We start from the raw sequence: 16,345 nt of genomic DNA, 5'->3' as shown, positions 1-16,345 counted from the left end.
GAGAAGAAGAGAAGTCAACGGAGGAAACGAAGTGAGAGAACATCGCTATGAGAATCAAGATAATTCAGAGGCATGGATGGAAGAGAGAAAAAGAACTTTAAGAAAGGGTGAGGTGGTCAAAAGCTGCAGAGAACCTGAAATGGAAAAAAATTAAAATAAAATTGTTGATTCATAGACTAGAAAGTCACTAGTGACCTTCAAGAGGGCAGTCAAGTGGTGGGGCTAGAAGTTACCTTACAAAGGACTTATTAGTGCATATAAAGTGAGGGCAATGAATTGCTACCAAATCTGATTTCTGATATTATCTAGCAGAATGAGAATATTATAAAGCTAAGGTCTTTTTAATTTGCTAGAAGAATGTGTTGGCAGATTAGACCTAATAAACATATACATGCACACACACGCATGCACGCAATCATATATATGCAAGGTCTCTCTTTGTAAAGTAAGATATATATATATATATATATATATATATATATATATATATATATATGTGTGTGTGTGTGTGTGTGTGTGTGTATTAGAAACACAGTATTTAGATCTCTGCTAATTAATTGGGAAAAATTTTAATTACAACCTAAATTTGTTCACCTAGATAATTTATTTATATGAACAATTTAAATATTATTAACCACACGTCATTCATGACCATGTATTTGGAAAGAAGGTAATAGTGATAATATTCCTAACTGCATCCTAGATGGTATAGACAATTTTATATTCTCAAAGTCCTATTGGAATTGGGATACCTGGGCTAGGAACCCTAAGATTTCAAAACCTTCCACCAGGCATGAATTCATAATGGCTTATAAAGTAGGCTTCCAGGAAACTCCCTAGGTAAAATATCACTATCCTTCCAAAGACTGACTCAGAAAAATACTTGCCCCTACTTTTAATCTTAATGCCCTTCTTTACTTATCTCATAAATGACTGTGTCCTTCTGATTGGCCAAAGGTGACATCCTATGATGTCATTTGAGATGAGTTAGGAAAGGAAAAAAAGGACATTAAATAATGTTCTTCCTGGGCCAGAAAAGTACAGACCACTTTTCAATAAGTATATAGCACTGTCAAGGAAAGGTGTTTTTTAGACTGAGAAGGTCTAAAACTGTATATAGACAGGGTAGGAGGAATACATTGAGGATGAAAAATAGAAAATTGGTAAAGTTGCAGAGGAGGAAATGGAATCAAAAGCTAAAGTTTTAACAAAAAGGAATGTCTATTCATCTTCTTTAGAAGACAGCTCTTGTCACGAATTTTTAAAAGGCTATCTATACACCAAAATACTTATAAAAGTACTTTTTGTGGTAGCAAAAAAACTAAGAATAAAACACATGCACATACATTGGGGGATGGCCAAAAAAGTGGGATATGAGTGTAATGGAATATTTATGTAATAGAAGAAACACCAAATATTATTAATGCAGAGGGCATGGAAAGTCAAGACTTTCATGCAAGCATGAACTAATGCAAAGTAAGGTAAGTAGAGCCAAGAAAATTATATGCACAATAACTATAACAATGTAAATGTACCACCACCAAAAAACAATTAAAAATAAATGTTGGAAAATGTTGGAAAGCTTAGCCCCAAAGGAGAGATATGAAAAGTCACCCCCGCCCTCTCCTTTCTATAGGTGGGGGTCCATAGGTATGGAACATTCTATATATTGTCACATTTGTTTCCAACACATTGATTGGGTTGGATGATTTTTTCCCTTCTTCCTCTTTTTCTTCTTTCTTTTTTTTTTAATAAATTATTTTCATATGGGATAGTTCTCTGGGAGCAGAAGGAGTTACGGGAAACTTTAGCAAAAGCAAAAAATATCAATAAAAGTTAGTTTTTTAAATGGAAATTCCTGGAAGAAAAAAAACCTGACTCATTTTCATTTTTGTATTGCCTGTTCTTAGCAGAGTGTCCTTTCTACTTGTCGACTGATTTAATGATTAGAACAGAAATAAAGGAAGAAAGTAGAGATAAAAAATTGTGGAGCCGAAGAGAAAGAATACAAAGAAACTTCTTTCATGTTAAATGACTCCCAGTCTTCATTGGAAAGGAAAAGCTGTCTTTCAAGGGTTCCTAGTAGCCTAAGAGAAAGAAGCCAAAGCCTTAATATTAGTAAGAGTGAAATGTGAAGACTGGTATGAGAGGTCAACAGTATGTAACTAAAAGGATTATGGCATCTTACTGAGTGCCAAGTTGATGATGTTTGAGTGAAAAAAAAACAAACCTAAAAATTAGTCATTCAGAAAGACGGGACCAGAAACTCACTTTCAACAAACATTCCTTATTCTGACTAATCTATAGTTTCCTTACTGTTAATTATGCTTAACTCTATCATGCAAATAAAATAATAATTATAGAATCAAAGAATTTCAAAATTGTAATAAACAAACCTCAGAGATCAAGTAGGCCACATTATATCTGAATAAGAAATTCTGCTATAACATAACTGACAAGAAGTTAACCAGGTGTTTCTTGAAGATTTCTAGTGAGGGGGAACCATCTACCTCCTTGTCTCGCATGTTCCACTTTGGTATAATACTAATTTGGAATAGTTCTTCCTTACATAAAGCCTAAATATGCCTTGATGAAATCTCTACCCATCGTTCCTAATTCTACCCTTCTGGACAACTTTAAGAAAAGCAGCTTCTAGAATCTAGTCATTTTCCTGTGATGGTCTCTAAATTGTAAAATTCTGAATAGATTTCAATTTGCCATGAGTTTCAGAAAGTCCAATTCAAGATAGATTTGCAGAAAGCTCTTCAGTTTATATGAATGATATTATTTCCATCTTCTAAGGAAGATCTGATTACACCATACAAAATATTACTCATTTTGGAGGTCAATCATGCCATTTGGCATGTAGGAGTGCACAAATTTTATAATGATCTGGAATGAAAGGCTTGGCAACTGGCGGCTTTATACCTAATATGAGAAAATAAATGCCAAAATTCGTGGGTCATCCTCCACACTAGTAGGCTGGGTATAGGGATAGCAACAACACATGGTCACAGCCAGGGTGAGCTGCCATTTCTCTTTTGCTATGGTATTAATGAGCTACTGGAGAAAATTAAAAACCTATTGAATGGACAAATCACTATTACTACATTCAGGTCAATGTTTTTACTAAGTGCCCGATTCCATCTCACTACAGAAAACCTTTTAGGATCCCATACATAAAAGAACATGGAAAAGGATGAAAAGAAACAGAAGAACTACCTGGAGAAGGGGAAAAAGAGATAAATCAAACTGGTTTAACGTGTGTTGAAATTTTTCTAGATATTTCTTTTTATAGACAGAGGAAATAAAAAATTGAAAATCAAGTTATTCTAGTGTTTATATTTAAAAATTTCATAAGCAAAAAGAATGGTGCCTTGATATTTTATATTTCATTATATATAATTACCTTATTTTTATCTTATCTCAAATTATTTAAATATTTTAAGAGCACAACATATCAGATTACTATAGATGTTTACATATACTAAAATCACAAATACATAAGAATTGAGATTAACTACACATAAGAAAGTATACATAACCTTGGAATTGCAACTAAATGAAAAACTTTAATAAGACATCATTTTAAAATATATTTACCATGGTGTATAATGCCATTCTCTAATAATGCTTGTCCCAAATGAACTCCTTCTTCAGGTTTATGAATCTCACCAATCTCCAACAACCAGGATACAAATTCACTATGACAGAATGGCAATGAGGGAAAAAAAATATATTCAATAGGTAGAGTTACTCTCTTTTTGTATTATGCATTCACCAAGCACTTAAAAGGGGATCTTCACAACATAGATGATTGCTGTAAAATGCTCTTCTATCAAATATTTTTACTCCTGTTAAGTATCCTTTTAAATCCAAGTCTATTTCACATAATCTGGTCTATGTTGTTGATACATCCTAAATCCATGTTTAATAATTTTTATTTCACGCAAGACCTCCAGTCAATAGAAAGAACTAAAAACTGGGAAGTAATTTATTACAAGAAAGTTCAAAAATAAGCAAAGCTGTTATATCCACTTCTTATACTGTGCACTACAATGAATCTCAGCTATATGAGAGACTTAAACATCTATGATGTAAAAAATAAAGAACACAATAAAGAATTTTTCTCAATTATTGAAGAGAGATAATTTTTGATACAAAAATAGCATTAAGTATTAGAGATATTATATATGTGCTTTCCTACATGAAGACAAAGTCTGTATACAGCAAACTATCGCTAAAAGAAAAATAAGATATTGGGGAAAATATTATAAAATATGATAAGCAAAAATTGGCATCTAAAAATTTATAATCAAGTATTAAAAAGTCACAGTGGTAATCCCCATTCTACAATGGATAGGACATAAAGAATATGAACAGAATTTCAAGAAAAGAGAAAAATTTAATAATCATCTGAAATATATTGAACCTCATACAATAATATATACAAATTAAAAGTTTTGAGATACTATTTTCTATCAATGAAATAGATGAAAATATTAAAATATATGAAATTCATTGTGTCTGAGGCTGTCAAAAAACTTGTACACTTCACTGCTAAAGAACTGAAAATATGTAGAATCTTTTCTAAAAGAGCAAACTGTAATTATAGAGTAAAAAGTAATCATTTCCTTTGACTTAATAATTAGATTTTTGGAAATATACTGAAAGTGTTATTTTTTTAAAAGAACAAAGAAAAAGAACTATCTGTTCAAAGATGTTCAGGGAAACATATATAATCCCCAAAAGTGGAAACAACTTAAATGTGCAATAACAAGGGAAAAAAAAAACTATGGTTCACTAAGGTAAGTACAATTTACACCAATAGTTATGAGATACACAGATAAAATAATACAAAGCAAAAAAAAGCAGAAACAGAATTAAAGTATACAAACTTACTATGACCATATAAAAGAAAAACTAAATGAGAATAAATAGAAATACAAAGAACCCGGGTAAGGATTTCAGAGTAACCGAAAAATGTTCAAATTGCTAAAAGCAATCATATTATTATTAAATATGGCTTAATAATAATCTAAATTAGCTGAATCAACATTAAAGCTAGAAAGAAATACTTTAAGCCTTCCTACCAAGGAGTGTGGAAAACTTTCACTATGCTGTGATTTCTGTCTTCTAACTAGAGTGGATAAATTTCATACTTAATGCAGATTTATGGTCAATCAGTAATGAGACAACAGAATTATACCTCAGCCTTTCTACCTGCAAACTAAAAAAAAAAAAAAAATGGTGTACTGAAGAAGAGAGGCCATGCTTTTTTACATTATAAGATAAAATTCCACTACTTACCAGATGGTAATGATGTTTTGCCTCTACCTAGGAATCAGTATCTAAGAGATACTGAGGAATACTTAGTAGCTGTAAGACCCTGGAGAAAGAAATGGTTAACCACTCCAGTATCATTACCAAGAAAACCACATGGACAACATTGTGTGCTACAGTCCATGGGGTCAAAAAGAGTTAGACATGACAGAACAACTAGACAACAATTACAACTCCTAGAAGGATGGGTTGGTGGGACAAAACAGGATACCAGCCATGGAGGAATCAAGCCATAGTTCATTGAATCAAAGCTACACTAAAGAATGACACAAGGATCATGTTCCTGGAAAATTTGATCCCATGAAACAACACTAGAGCCTAAATACTCAAGTCAGGAACACATTAAGGGAAAGAACAACTTATTGCTTTTACTGAGCTAGAAATGTAGAGTTTATATACATATACATCTATATGTATGTGTATGTGTTCATATATGCACATATATGCATACATGTATACATGGACAGGGTGAGACATTTTTCTAGCCCCAGACAGTGTAGGAGGTCAAAAAAGAGGTCTGTGACACTCGGGTAGGGGCTGGCTCAGAAACCACATGGAAACAAGAGCTGTGTGTCTTGGAGGCAGCAAGAGTAGCAGCGGGAGCTTAGGAAGCTCTCAAGCCAGGAATGGTCAGAAATTACAGGAGACCTCTGCACTAGCACTGGGTACAAGACAGTGCACTGTTTGGCAACTCCATTGCCCATACCTCCTTCTAGGTCCCAGTTCCAGGGGAGAGAGAAATCCTTGAACTACCAAAGGGGCCCTAAGGAGTAGTGTTATTTCCTGTCCCAAGGAATGGAGGAACTTGCCATCCCAAGGAAGCAAATGGCCAGAGGAACAGTATTACATTTGGCCAAAAGGACAAGTGCCCAGAGGAACAGCAGCAATTACAGTTGCAAAGAATCAGAACCTTTCTTGAGTAAGGATGAGAGCACAGACCAAGAGAGCAAGACTGCACCTCTCTTCAGATCAAATCACTTGGGAAGCACTGAAAACTTCCAAACCCCCATAAATAGCTCTGAAAATGGCAGCGCAGAAAAAAGTCTGAAGTTTGGGATAGTGCCCAACCACACACACATGAAAACCCACCCTGGGAAGAAAACCCAACTTTAACCTTCAAAGGTCAGTTCAAAGTCAAGTAGTCTGGAGAAATGAGCAAACATGGAAAAAAACTAGACAATAAAAAGCAACAAGGAACATCAAGATGCAAACTCAGAAGAAGACAGCAATGTCAAATGAGCTACAAACAAAGACTCAACAGGAAAAAGATGCGAATCTGACACAAGTCCAACAAGAATTCCTGGAAGAGCTGAAAAATAATCCGGCTAGCAGCTCCTGTGGGAGTGTAAAATCCCCCCACAGCCAGCACCCAGGAGGCTCCTGGCATGGCGGGAAAGCACAGGTTCTTTTTATCTGCTTAAACAAGGAAAGCACGGTGAAGGGGTTGACCAGCTTACTTTAATCCAGCATTCAGTTAGCATACAGACAACATTCATTTAGTTCAGGGGAAAAATGCCAGCATTCAGTTAGTTCAGGAGAGCATACCAACAAGCATCAAGAGGCAGACCAAATACAGATTCATTCACTTACTTCAGGGGAAAAAGCCAGCACCCTGAGGTTCAGAACATTCATTTAGTTCAGGGGAAACGAACCAGCACCCAGAAATTCAAAACAAAACACAAACAAATTACAAATATCAACAGACAGACCCAATACAATTCATAGTTACCAACATCTGGGCTCAGCCCAAGCGCAAGGGCTGGCCCAGAATCACGCTTGCCACTGCTCCTGCGCCAACCAGAAAAGGAAAGAGGAATCTTCAAGCTGTCTTCTCCCCTCTTATAGAGTTTTTGACATCATCAAGCGCCGCCTGAATGACCAGGGCCAATTGGTTCTTGAGTTGGCCCCTTCCCCTAGGTTAACATCCAATAGGGCATGGCTCTGGAGTCAACACCTCCCCTCGGCCAGCCCCATGACTCATCACACAGGAAGTTCTCTGCTCATAGGCATGGGTCTCTGGGCTTCCTGCCCTGGAAGAGGAGCAGCAGGCCCAGCACCCAATGAGATAAACTGAGCCACCCAAAGAAAACAAAGGCCTTTCTGGTCACAGGTTTTGAAAATCAAATAAAAACAGTAGAGAAATAATTGGGGAAAGGAATGAGAGCAATGCAAGAAAATTCTGAAAAGACAATTAACGGCTTTGTAAAAAAGGCACAAAAATATTTTAAAAAATAACACTTTCAAAAACAGAATAGGGGCAGCTAGGTGGTGCAGTGAATAGAGCACCAGCCCTGGAGTCAGGAGGACCTGAGTTCAAATCCAGTCTCAGACACTTGACACACTTACTAGCTGTGTGACCTTGGTCCCCAATTGTCTTGCCTTCTCCCATCCAAAAAAAAACAAAACAGAATAAGCCAAATGGAAAAAGAGATACCAAACTTTAGTGATGAAAATAATTCCTTAAAAAGCAGAATTGGATGAACAGTAAAGATGAACACTAAAGAATATAATTCCTGGGGCAGCTAGTTGGCACAGTGAGTACAGCACCAGCCCTGGAGTCAGGAGGACCTGAGTTCAAATCCAGTTTCAGACACCTGACATACGTAATACCTGTGTGACCTTGGGCAAGTCACTTAACCCCAACTGCCCTGCCTTCCCCCTCTTAAAAAAAAGAAAATAATTCCTTAAAAATTAGAACTGGTCAGGTAGAAGCTAATGACTTGATATCAGAAACAATAAAAGAAAGTCAAAAGAATGGAAAAAAAGAGAAGTAAATGTGAACTGTCTCATGGAGAAATGAAGTGACCTGGAAAATAGATCGAGGTAAAATAATTTAAGAATCACTGAACTACTTGAAAGCCATGGTCAAAGAAAGAGACTTAGACATCATATTTTAAGATACCTTAAAGAAAACTTGCCCAAATATCCTAGCACCAAAGAACAAAATAGAAATTGAAAAAATCCACTAAACACAACCTGAAAGAGTTCCCAAAATAAAAACTCTCAGCAATTTTATAGTCAAATTTAAGAGCTCCCAGGTGAAACAGAAAATATTTCAAGCAGAAAGAAAGAAATCACTTAAATATCATGGAGCCACAGTTGGATCATGAAAGATTTAGCAACAACCACTTGAAAGGAACAGAAGGATTAGAGTATGATATTCCAGAAAGCAAAGGAGCTAGGATTATAATCAAGAATAAAAAAGTGAGTATAATTTTTCAGGGGTAAAAATGAAAATACAGGACTTTCAGCTTTTCTGATGAAAAGATCAGAGATGAATAGAAAATCTGACTTTCAAATATAAGACTTAAGAGAAGTTTAAAAAGAAATCATAAAAGCACAAATAAGGTTAAATTGCTTACACTCCTACATGGGAAGATGAGACATCTTAACTCTTAAGAATTGGGTCATTATTAGGGCAATGAACTCTTAGAACTCTACAAAGACAGAGTGCACCATAGTGAGTTAATTACATTGCAATGATCACAACAAAAAAAAATGCGTGGATAAAAATAAGAATACCCTGAGAGAAGGGAGAGGAAGAATGGGAAAAACTATCTCACATAAAAGAGACACACAATGAAGAGCTTTTACCATGCAAAACTGTGGAGGTAACAATTGAACTACACTCTCATCTCATCTGAATGGGTTAAAAGAGAAATATGTGTGTATCTGCATACACACACACACACACACACACACACACACACACACACACACTCAATTGGTATGGAACTCTATCTTACCCAACAGAAAAGTAGGAGGGGAAGGACATAAGAGAAAGTGGAAGGGTGATAAAAGGCAGGCTAAATTAAGGGAGGCAGCAGTCAGAAGGAAAACAGATTTCTGAGGAGGGACAGGGTAAAAAGAGAAAATGAATGACAAAAAGGAGAAACAGGATGGAGGGAAATGTACACAGTAAGCATAACTGTTAATGCAAATAGGATGAACTCATGTATAAAAAAGAAGTGGATAGTAGAATGAATTAGAAACAAGAACCCAACAATATTCTCTTTACAAGAAACACGCTTGAAAAAAGAAACATGCACAAAGTTAAAATAAATGGATAGAGCAGAATCTATTATTCTTCAGCTGACTTAAGAAAGGAAGGGTAGCAATCATGATAACAGACAAAGGAAAAGCAGAAACAGATCTAATTTAAAGAGCTAAGCAAGGAAACTACATCTTTCTAAAATGCACTAACATCAAAACTAAACTTATATGCACCAAATAGCACATCAAACAAATTCTTAAAAGAAAAGTTAAATGAGTTATAGGAGGCTAGTAACCTATACTAGTGGGGAATCTCAAATTTGCCCTTTTAGAGCTAGATAAATCTAACCACAAAATAAATATGAAAGAAGATAAGGAGAGGAAGAGTACGTTAGAAAAGTTAGATATGATAAATCAGGAAAAAATTGAATAGGTATAGAAAGGAATATACTTTTTCTCAGCTGTATGTGGCACCCTCACAAAATCCAACCATGAATGAGGGCATAAAAACCTCACAACCAAATGCAGAAAAGCAAAACTATTAGAAGTGTCTTTTTTTAGACCATAATGTAATAAAATTACCTTCAACAAAGGGCCATGGAAGCATAAATTAAAAATCAATTGGAAATTAAATAATCTAATTTTAAAGAATGAGTGCATCAAAGAATAAATCACAAAAATCAATACTTTCATTAAAGAGAATAACAACAATAAGACTACATATCTCATATTGTGGGATGCAGCCAAAGCAGTATTTGGGGAGAAATTTATATCTCAAAACACATATCAATAAAAGTGAGAAAGAATAGATCAATGAATTGGGCAGGAAACTAAAAAAAGACTAGATGAAGAACAAATGAAAAATCCCCATATAACACCAAAATGGAAATCCTGAAAAATCAAAGGAAATATCAATACAATTATAAGTAAAAACAATGAACTACTAAATAAAACTAGGAGATGGTTTTATGAATAAACAATAGATAGATAAATCACTGTTAATTTGTTTAAATTGATAAAAGAAGAAAACCAAATTAACAATACTAGAAATGAAAAGGGTGAATTTACCACCAAAGAAGATGAAATAAGGCAATTATTAAGCTTTAGCTTGCCTAATTATTTTCCTGTAAACCTGACAATCTAAGTATAATGGATGAATATTTACCAAAAATATAAATTTTCCAGATTAACAGAGGGGGAAATGGAATACTTAAATAATCCTATTTTAGAAAAAGAAACTTAATGAAGTATCACTGAGCAATCTAAGAAAAAATCCCAAGGACCAGGTGGATTTTCAAGTGAATTCTACCAAATATTTAAGGAATAATTAATCCTAATACTATATAGCCTACTTGAAAAAAGGTAAAGTTTCTTGCCAAATTCCTTTTTGGACACAAATGTTTTTGATGCCTATACTATGGAAGATAAAAACAGAGAAAAAATACTATAGAACAATTTACTTAATGAATATTGTAACAAGGAGATCATGGTATTATATCACCAAAGTCATAAACTATGACCAGGTCGGAATTATATCAAAGATGCAAGACTGATTCAATATGAGCAAAATTATCAGCATATCTGACCATGTCAATAACAAAAAAAAAAACCCACCCACATATACCATGTGTATACCACATATACCACCCATACCAACAGAAGCAGAAAAAGCTTTTGACAAAACACAACATTAAAACAAAACACCACTATTAAAAACACTAGAAAGCATAGTAATCAATGAAGCCTTTCTTAAAATAAGTAGTATCTATCTAAAACCAACAGCAAAAATTAACATAATGGGGATAAGCTAGAAGCCTTCCCAATAAGATTAGTGGTAACTATGGATGTCTATTATCACTACTATTGTTCAATATTGTATTAGAAATCATAGCTATAGCAATAATACAATTAAAAGAAACTGAAGAAATAAAAATGGGCAAATGATACGGTGATATATTTAAAGAACAGTTGGGAATAAACTAAAAAAAACAAGTTGAAACAATTAAGAATTTTAGCAAAGTTGCAGGATATAAAATAATCCCACATACTTCATCAGCATTTCTATATATTACCAAACAAAACACAGCAAGAAGAGATAGAAAGGGAAATTTCATTTAAAATAATTGCAGACATAAGATATTTGGCAGTCTACCTGTTGAGACAAACCCAAGGACTTATGTAAAAATAATTATTAAATTCTTTTCACATAAATAAAGACAGATCCAAAAAAAATTGGAGATTTATTGCTCATAGGTGGGCCAAGTCAGTATAATAAAAATCACAATTCTACCTAAATTAATTTACTTATTCATTGGCATGCCAATCAAACTACCAAAGAATTGTTTTATAGAGCTAGAAAAAATAATAAGAAAATTCATCTGGCAGAGCAAAAGGTCAAGGATATCAAAGGAATCAATGAAAAAAGTTGGAAGGAAGGTGGCCTAACTGTACCAAATTTCAAGTTATACCACAAAGTAGTAATCATCAAAACAATCTAGTACTGACTAAGAAATAGAGGGGTGGTTCAGTGGAATACAAGACACAGTAGTAAATGACCACAGTACTTGACCTTATGATAAACCCAGAGACACCAGCTTTTGGCACAAGAACTCACTAGGTGACAAAAACTACGAGGAAAACTGGAAAGCTGTTCAGCAGAAATTAGGCATATACTGGCATCTCACGTCCAATGACAAAATAAGATAAAAATGAGAAAATAATTAAATTAGACATAAAGAGTCATATCCTAGGTTAAATAAGGGATCATGGAAAAATATGCCTGTCAGATTTATGGGTAAGGGAAGAATTTAAGACTAAATAATAGATTGGGAGGAAAGCAGGAATAATTTTGATTGGATAATTGGATAATTTTGATTATATGAAATTAAAAAGGTTTTGTACAAATATAAGCTAAACAGCTAAAATTAGAAGGAAAGCAGGAAAGCGGGTGTAAGGTTAATGGGGAATAAGCTCTTCCCCACCTGTCAATAGACCTCATGTGGAGCCCATTAAGGGAAGCATGCTTGCTTGCAGGAAGGCTTGCATACCTTTTGACAATTTCTAATTAGGCACTGAGCCTATTAGCTGAAAGACTATATACTCTGAGAGGTGAGGTATTGCTTTGAGGGCTCGCTTATGAGAAAGATGTTGTGATTCCCTGGTCGAGACTCCGAGTGGCTGTATGTTCAGAGCTCCCTGACTCCTCAGAGGTAAAGGCTCTCTTGATTCAGTGGTGGATGTAAAGCTTTGATTCAGGCAGTAGAGTCCTGTCTATTGGTCTTTATTTCTCTTCTCTGTATTTTCTCTGTATTTTATGCAATTAAAGATCATTGACTCCTTTTAAGTTGCTTTCCTTAGTAAAGCAGATAGAAGAACCTGCACTAGTAGCCATCTTGGGTATACCAGTGTGGTTGACACTACAGTGGAAAAAATTTATAGCAAGGTCTCTGATAAAGGCCTCACTTTTGAAACATACACACACATAAACACATATGTATTATATATGTGTAAAAACAGAGATAGAGAGAATATATATATATACATATATATATATGTATATATATATATATATGTATATATATATATACACGTACACATATAACTGAACCAAATTTATAAAAATGAGGCAATCCCCAATTGATAAATGGTCAAAAGATATGAGCAGGCAGTTTTCAGAAAAAGAAATCAGCTTTTAATAGTCATATGAAAAAAGTTCTAAATCACTGTTAGTTAGAGAAATGCAAATTAAAATAACTCTGAGATACCACCTCACACTTCTCAGATTTGCTAAAATGACAGAAAAGGAAAATGATAAATGCTGGAAGGGATATGGAAAAATTGGAGCACTAATGCACTGTTGGTGGAGTTGTGAAGTGGTCTAGCCATTCTGGAGTGTCATTCAAACCTATGCACAAAACTGTCCATATTTTCTGATGCAGTGATACCAACACTGCACCTGTATCCCAAAGACAGAGAAGAAACATGAAAGGTACTATATGTGCAAAAATATTTTTAGCAATTCTTTTTTGTGGTAGCAAGAAGTTGGAAATTAATGGGATTCCCATTAATTGGGAAATAGCTGACCAAGTTGTAGTACATGATTGTGGTAGAATACTATTGTGCTTTAAGAAATGATGAGCAAAGTGGTTTCATAAAAAACAGAAAAGACTTATATGAACTCATGCAAAGTGAAATATACAAAACCAGGAGAATACTATACACCATAATAGCAAATATTTTAATAATGACCAACTGTGAAAGACTTAGCTACTCTGACCAAGATAATGATCTAAGACAATCAAAAAGATCCATGATGAAAAATGCTATCTCTAGAGACAGAACTGAAGAACTCTGAGTGCAGATTAAAACATACTTTTTTTTTACTTTATGTTTCTTGCTTTTTATTGTTTTTGCTTTTTTGCAACATGGCTAATATAGAAATAGGTTTTGGATAACTTCACATGTATGGAAGAGGGGTGTGAGAGGGGGTTAAAATTTGAAGCTCAAAATTTTTTAAAACGAATGTTGAAAATAAATACTTTTAAAAGAAACACATATTTCAATCAAAGTTATCAAACCTACCTTCCAAGAAAACACTTAGGAAAGGTAGTCAATTTTCTCTTTCTGTCTTTGATAAGATTTCCTTGTTGACACATCATTTTGTAAAGTTTCTCTCCCTGTTCAGAGATCATGACCCAAGTATCTTGTTCCATCCCCAGTTTTAAACCTAACAAATGCAAAAAGAAGAAAAAGAAACAAACCTTGAGGGTTAGTTTTTATGGCATAAATACATTTTTCATTCTCTAGTTATCAAAATTATATTATTTACCTCTAGTAATGAAAATAAACTCATAGACTCATAGAATTTTAAAGCTTAAGTGATCATCTAGACCAACTTCATTTTGTGGATGAGGAAAAAGTAAATAGAAGGGAATAATTTCTTAGAATCCATTAACATTATCATTAATATTTAATAAGAATCTAATAAATTGCACAGAGCATCTTCCTTTCTCATTTCAATTTCAAATTTGTTTCATAGGATATGTGTTTATGCATGACCAATCCAGCTGTTAAAAAAATAATTACCTGTTCAATTCAATCAAAAATTCAGTTAGTATTTTTTTAGCTGAATAATAATATTGTTTAATGGCTGATTGAGGACAAAGCCCTCAAGTATGTTCTTCCTCCCACCCCAAATTACTTGATTTTCTATATGTTTTCTATTTGCTTATCTGTGTAAATGTCACTTCTCACCAGTACAACACGAGCTCCATGAGGGCAAAAACTGTCTCATTTTTGCCTTTACACTCACATCCCCAGGACACTGCATAGTATGTAATAAGAAACTTAATAAATGCTTATTGAATTTAATAGTGTAGAATTGAACTAAAATCAGTCAGTCATTAGTCATCAGTTGTATCTTTGTCCTTATTTTTGTTCATTATTCCATTGCCATTGTTTTAATCACAGTGAATGTGTCATTTATGAGGGAACCATCCAAAGTTGCAAGAAATGATATATAGTTTTTAAAAAGTTTTCAATCAAAGATATTTTTCATTGATTTAATTCAACTAACAATTCATTAGGTATCTCTTCTTTGGGCTGACCAGAGAATAAAGAAAATAGTGTACCTCATCCTCACAACTTGATAAAGAAATTGCTAGATAAAGTGAATATTTTCTTGCAGATATATGGGTATTTGTTTTTTAATCTATATTTCTGAAATGCATTGACTTAGGATAGACTTCAAGGATTCAGAGCTAGTAATATAGGATTCAGGAGCCTCCTCTCCTATGCTATTCAGAATGAGGAGGGGGCAGACCTGTGATTTCATCATTATAGAGAATTCCCAGGGAGGATACTCCTTCTACCTATGCAAGCTGACACCTGCTCTGTATTCTATATTCTTCCCAAGCTCTTTAGGGGCTCTAAAAAGTTACAATCACCTGTCCAAGGTTACATTTTCACTATATGTCAGAGATGGATCTTGAGCCTAGATCTTCCTGATGAAGGACAGCTCTTGAGACTATAACACACTTCTCCATGATAAAAAATGTTTATGCTTAAATGCTAAAACATTTCAGGCTACAGATTTCCAAGGGAGTAAGCTGGAGGTGATTGCCTGACACAATTTAACAAAACACTGCTTACTACACAGCACCCAAATGTCCTCAAATACTGTGCCTTTAAAAGAGTTCACTTTGCAATTTACAAGAAACTGCCTCAACCAGTCCGTTACTACTCAATCTATTGAAAAAGGACTAGAGAACAAGGGGCCATGATAGGCAACATCCTATAGAAGAAAGCACTGGACTAAGGATGACCTTAGTTTGCAACCCATCTCCAGCACATACTAGCTGTGCAAGTATGGGTTACTGAATTTCTCTAAGCCTTAACTTCCTCATCTGCAAAGTAGAAATAATAATACTTATAGTTCATGCAAGAGGTTCTGAGGATCAAATAAGAAAATGAATATGCTATGCCATGTTATACTGCTCAGTCCTGTCTCTTATGAACAAATAGTATGAAGTTGTTTGTCAGATACCATGAATAGGCTCCAAAAATGATGGAACAAGAGACAGATTAAAAACAAATAGGAGTCTTATCAACATACTGATAAGAAGAAAATGATTATTTTACCAATAAACTTTTTTCTTTCCTGTTTTATTTTCAGGATCACAAGAGTACTAGAGTAGGATATTCACAAAAAGGGGGCCCCAAAAGCCTTAGCAAAGTTTTAAGCTTTGGGAGCATCTTGTAAGATAGTAAATCAACATGGATCATTAGCCTTTTCTCCTTCACTTTTTCATAAGCAGGATTATATAGTAGAAAGAAATGTAGACTTGGGCTCAGAAAATCAGGATTCAAGTCCCAACCCCATCATATAACCTAACCAATCGTTTAATCTGCCTTGACCTCAGTTTCCTCATCTGTAAAATGGAATAGTTCTATCACCTAAGCAATTTCTTTATCAGTTTGGGAGGAGATGAGATGACCAACTCATAAGGGC

The 16,345-nt window shown here is 34.3% G+C and overlaps 1 protein-coding gene across 1 annotated transcript in view; it reads right to left on the bottom strand.

Annotated features, from left to right (window-relative positions):
* Positions 1-16,345, bottom strand: part of PREX2 (phosphatidylinositol-3,4,5-trisphosphate dependent Rac exchange factor 2) — a 422,543-nt gene that overhangs the window by 238,357 nt on the left and 167,841 nt on the right. The window contains exons 10-11 of the mRNA XM_036740899.1: positions 13,918-14,062; positions 3,604-3,704 (exon numbers count right to left, since the gene is read on the bottom strand). Of these exons, the coding sequence (XP_036596794.1) occupies positions 3,604-3,704; positions 13,918-14,062 (246 nt within the window). The remainder of the gene's footprint in view (positions 1-3,603; positions 3,705-13,917; positions 14,063-16,345) is intronic.

The sequence above is a fragment of the Trichosurus vulpecula genome, chromosome 1 (genome assembly GCF_011100635.1).
Source record: "Trichosurus vulpecula isolate mTriVul1 chromosome 1, mTriVul1.pri, whole genome shotgun sequence".
Lineage (NCBI taxonomy): Eukaryota > Metazoa > Chordata > Mammalia > Diprotodontia > Phalangeridae > Trichosurus > Trichosurus vulpecula.
Note: the sequence above shows the minus strand (reverse complement) of the source record. Positions and strands in the feature narration are given on the sequence as shown.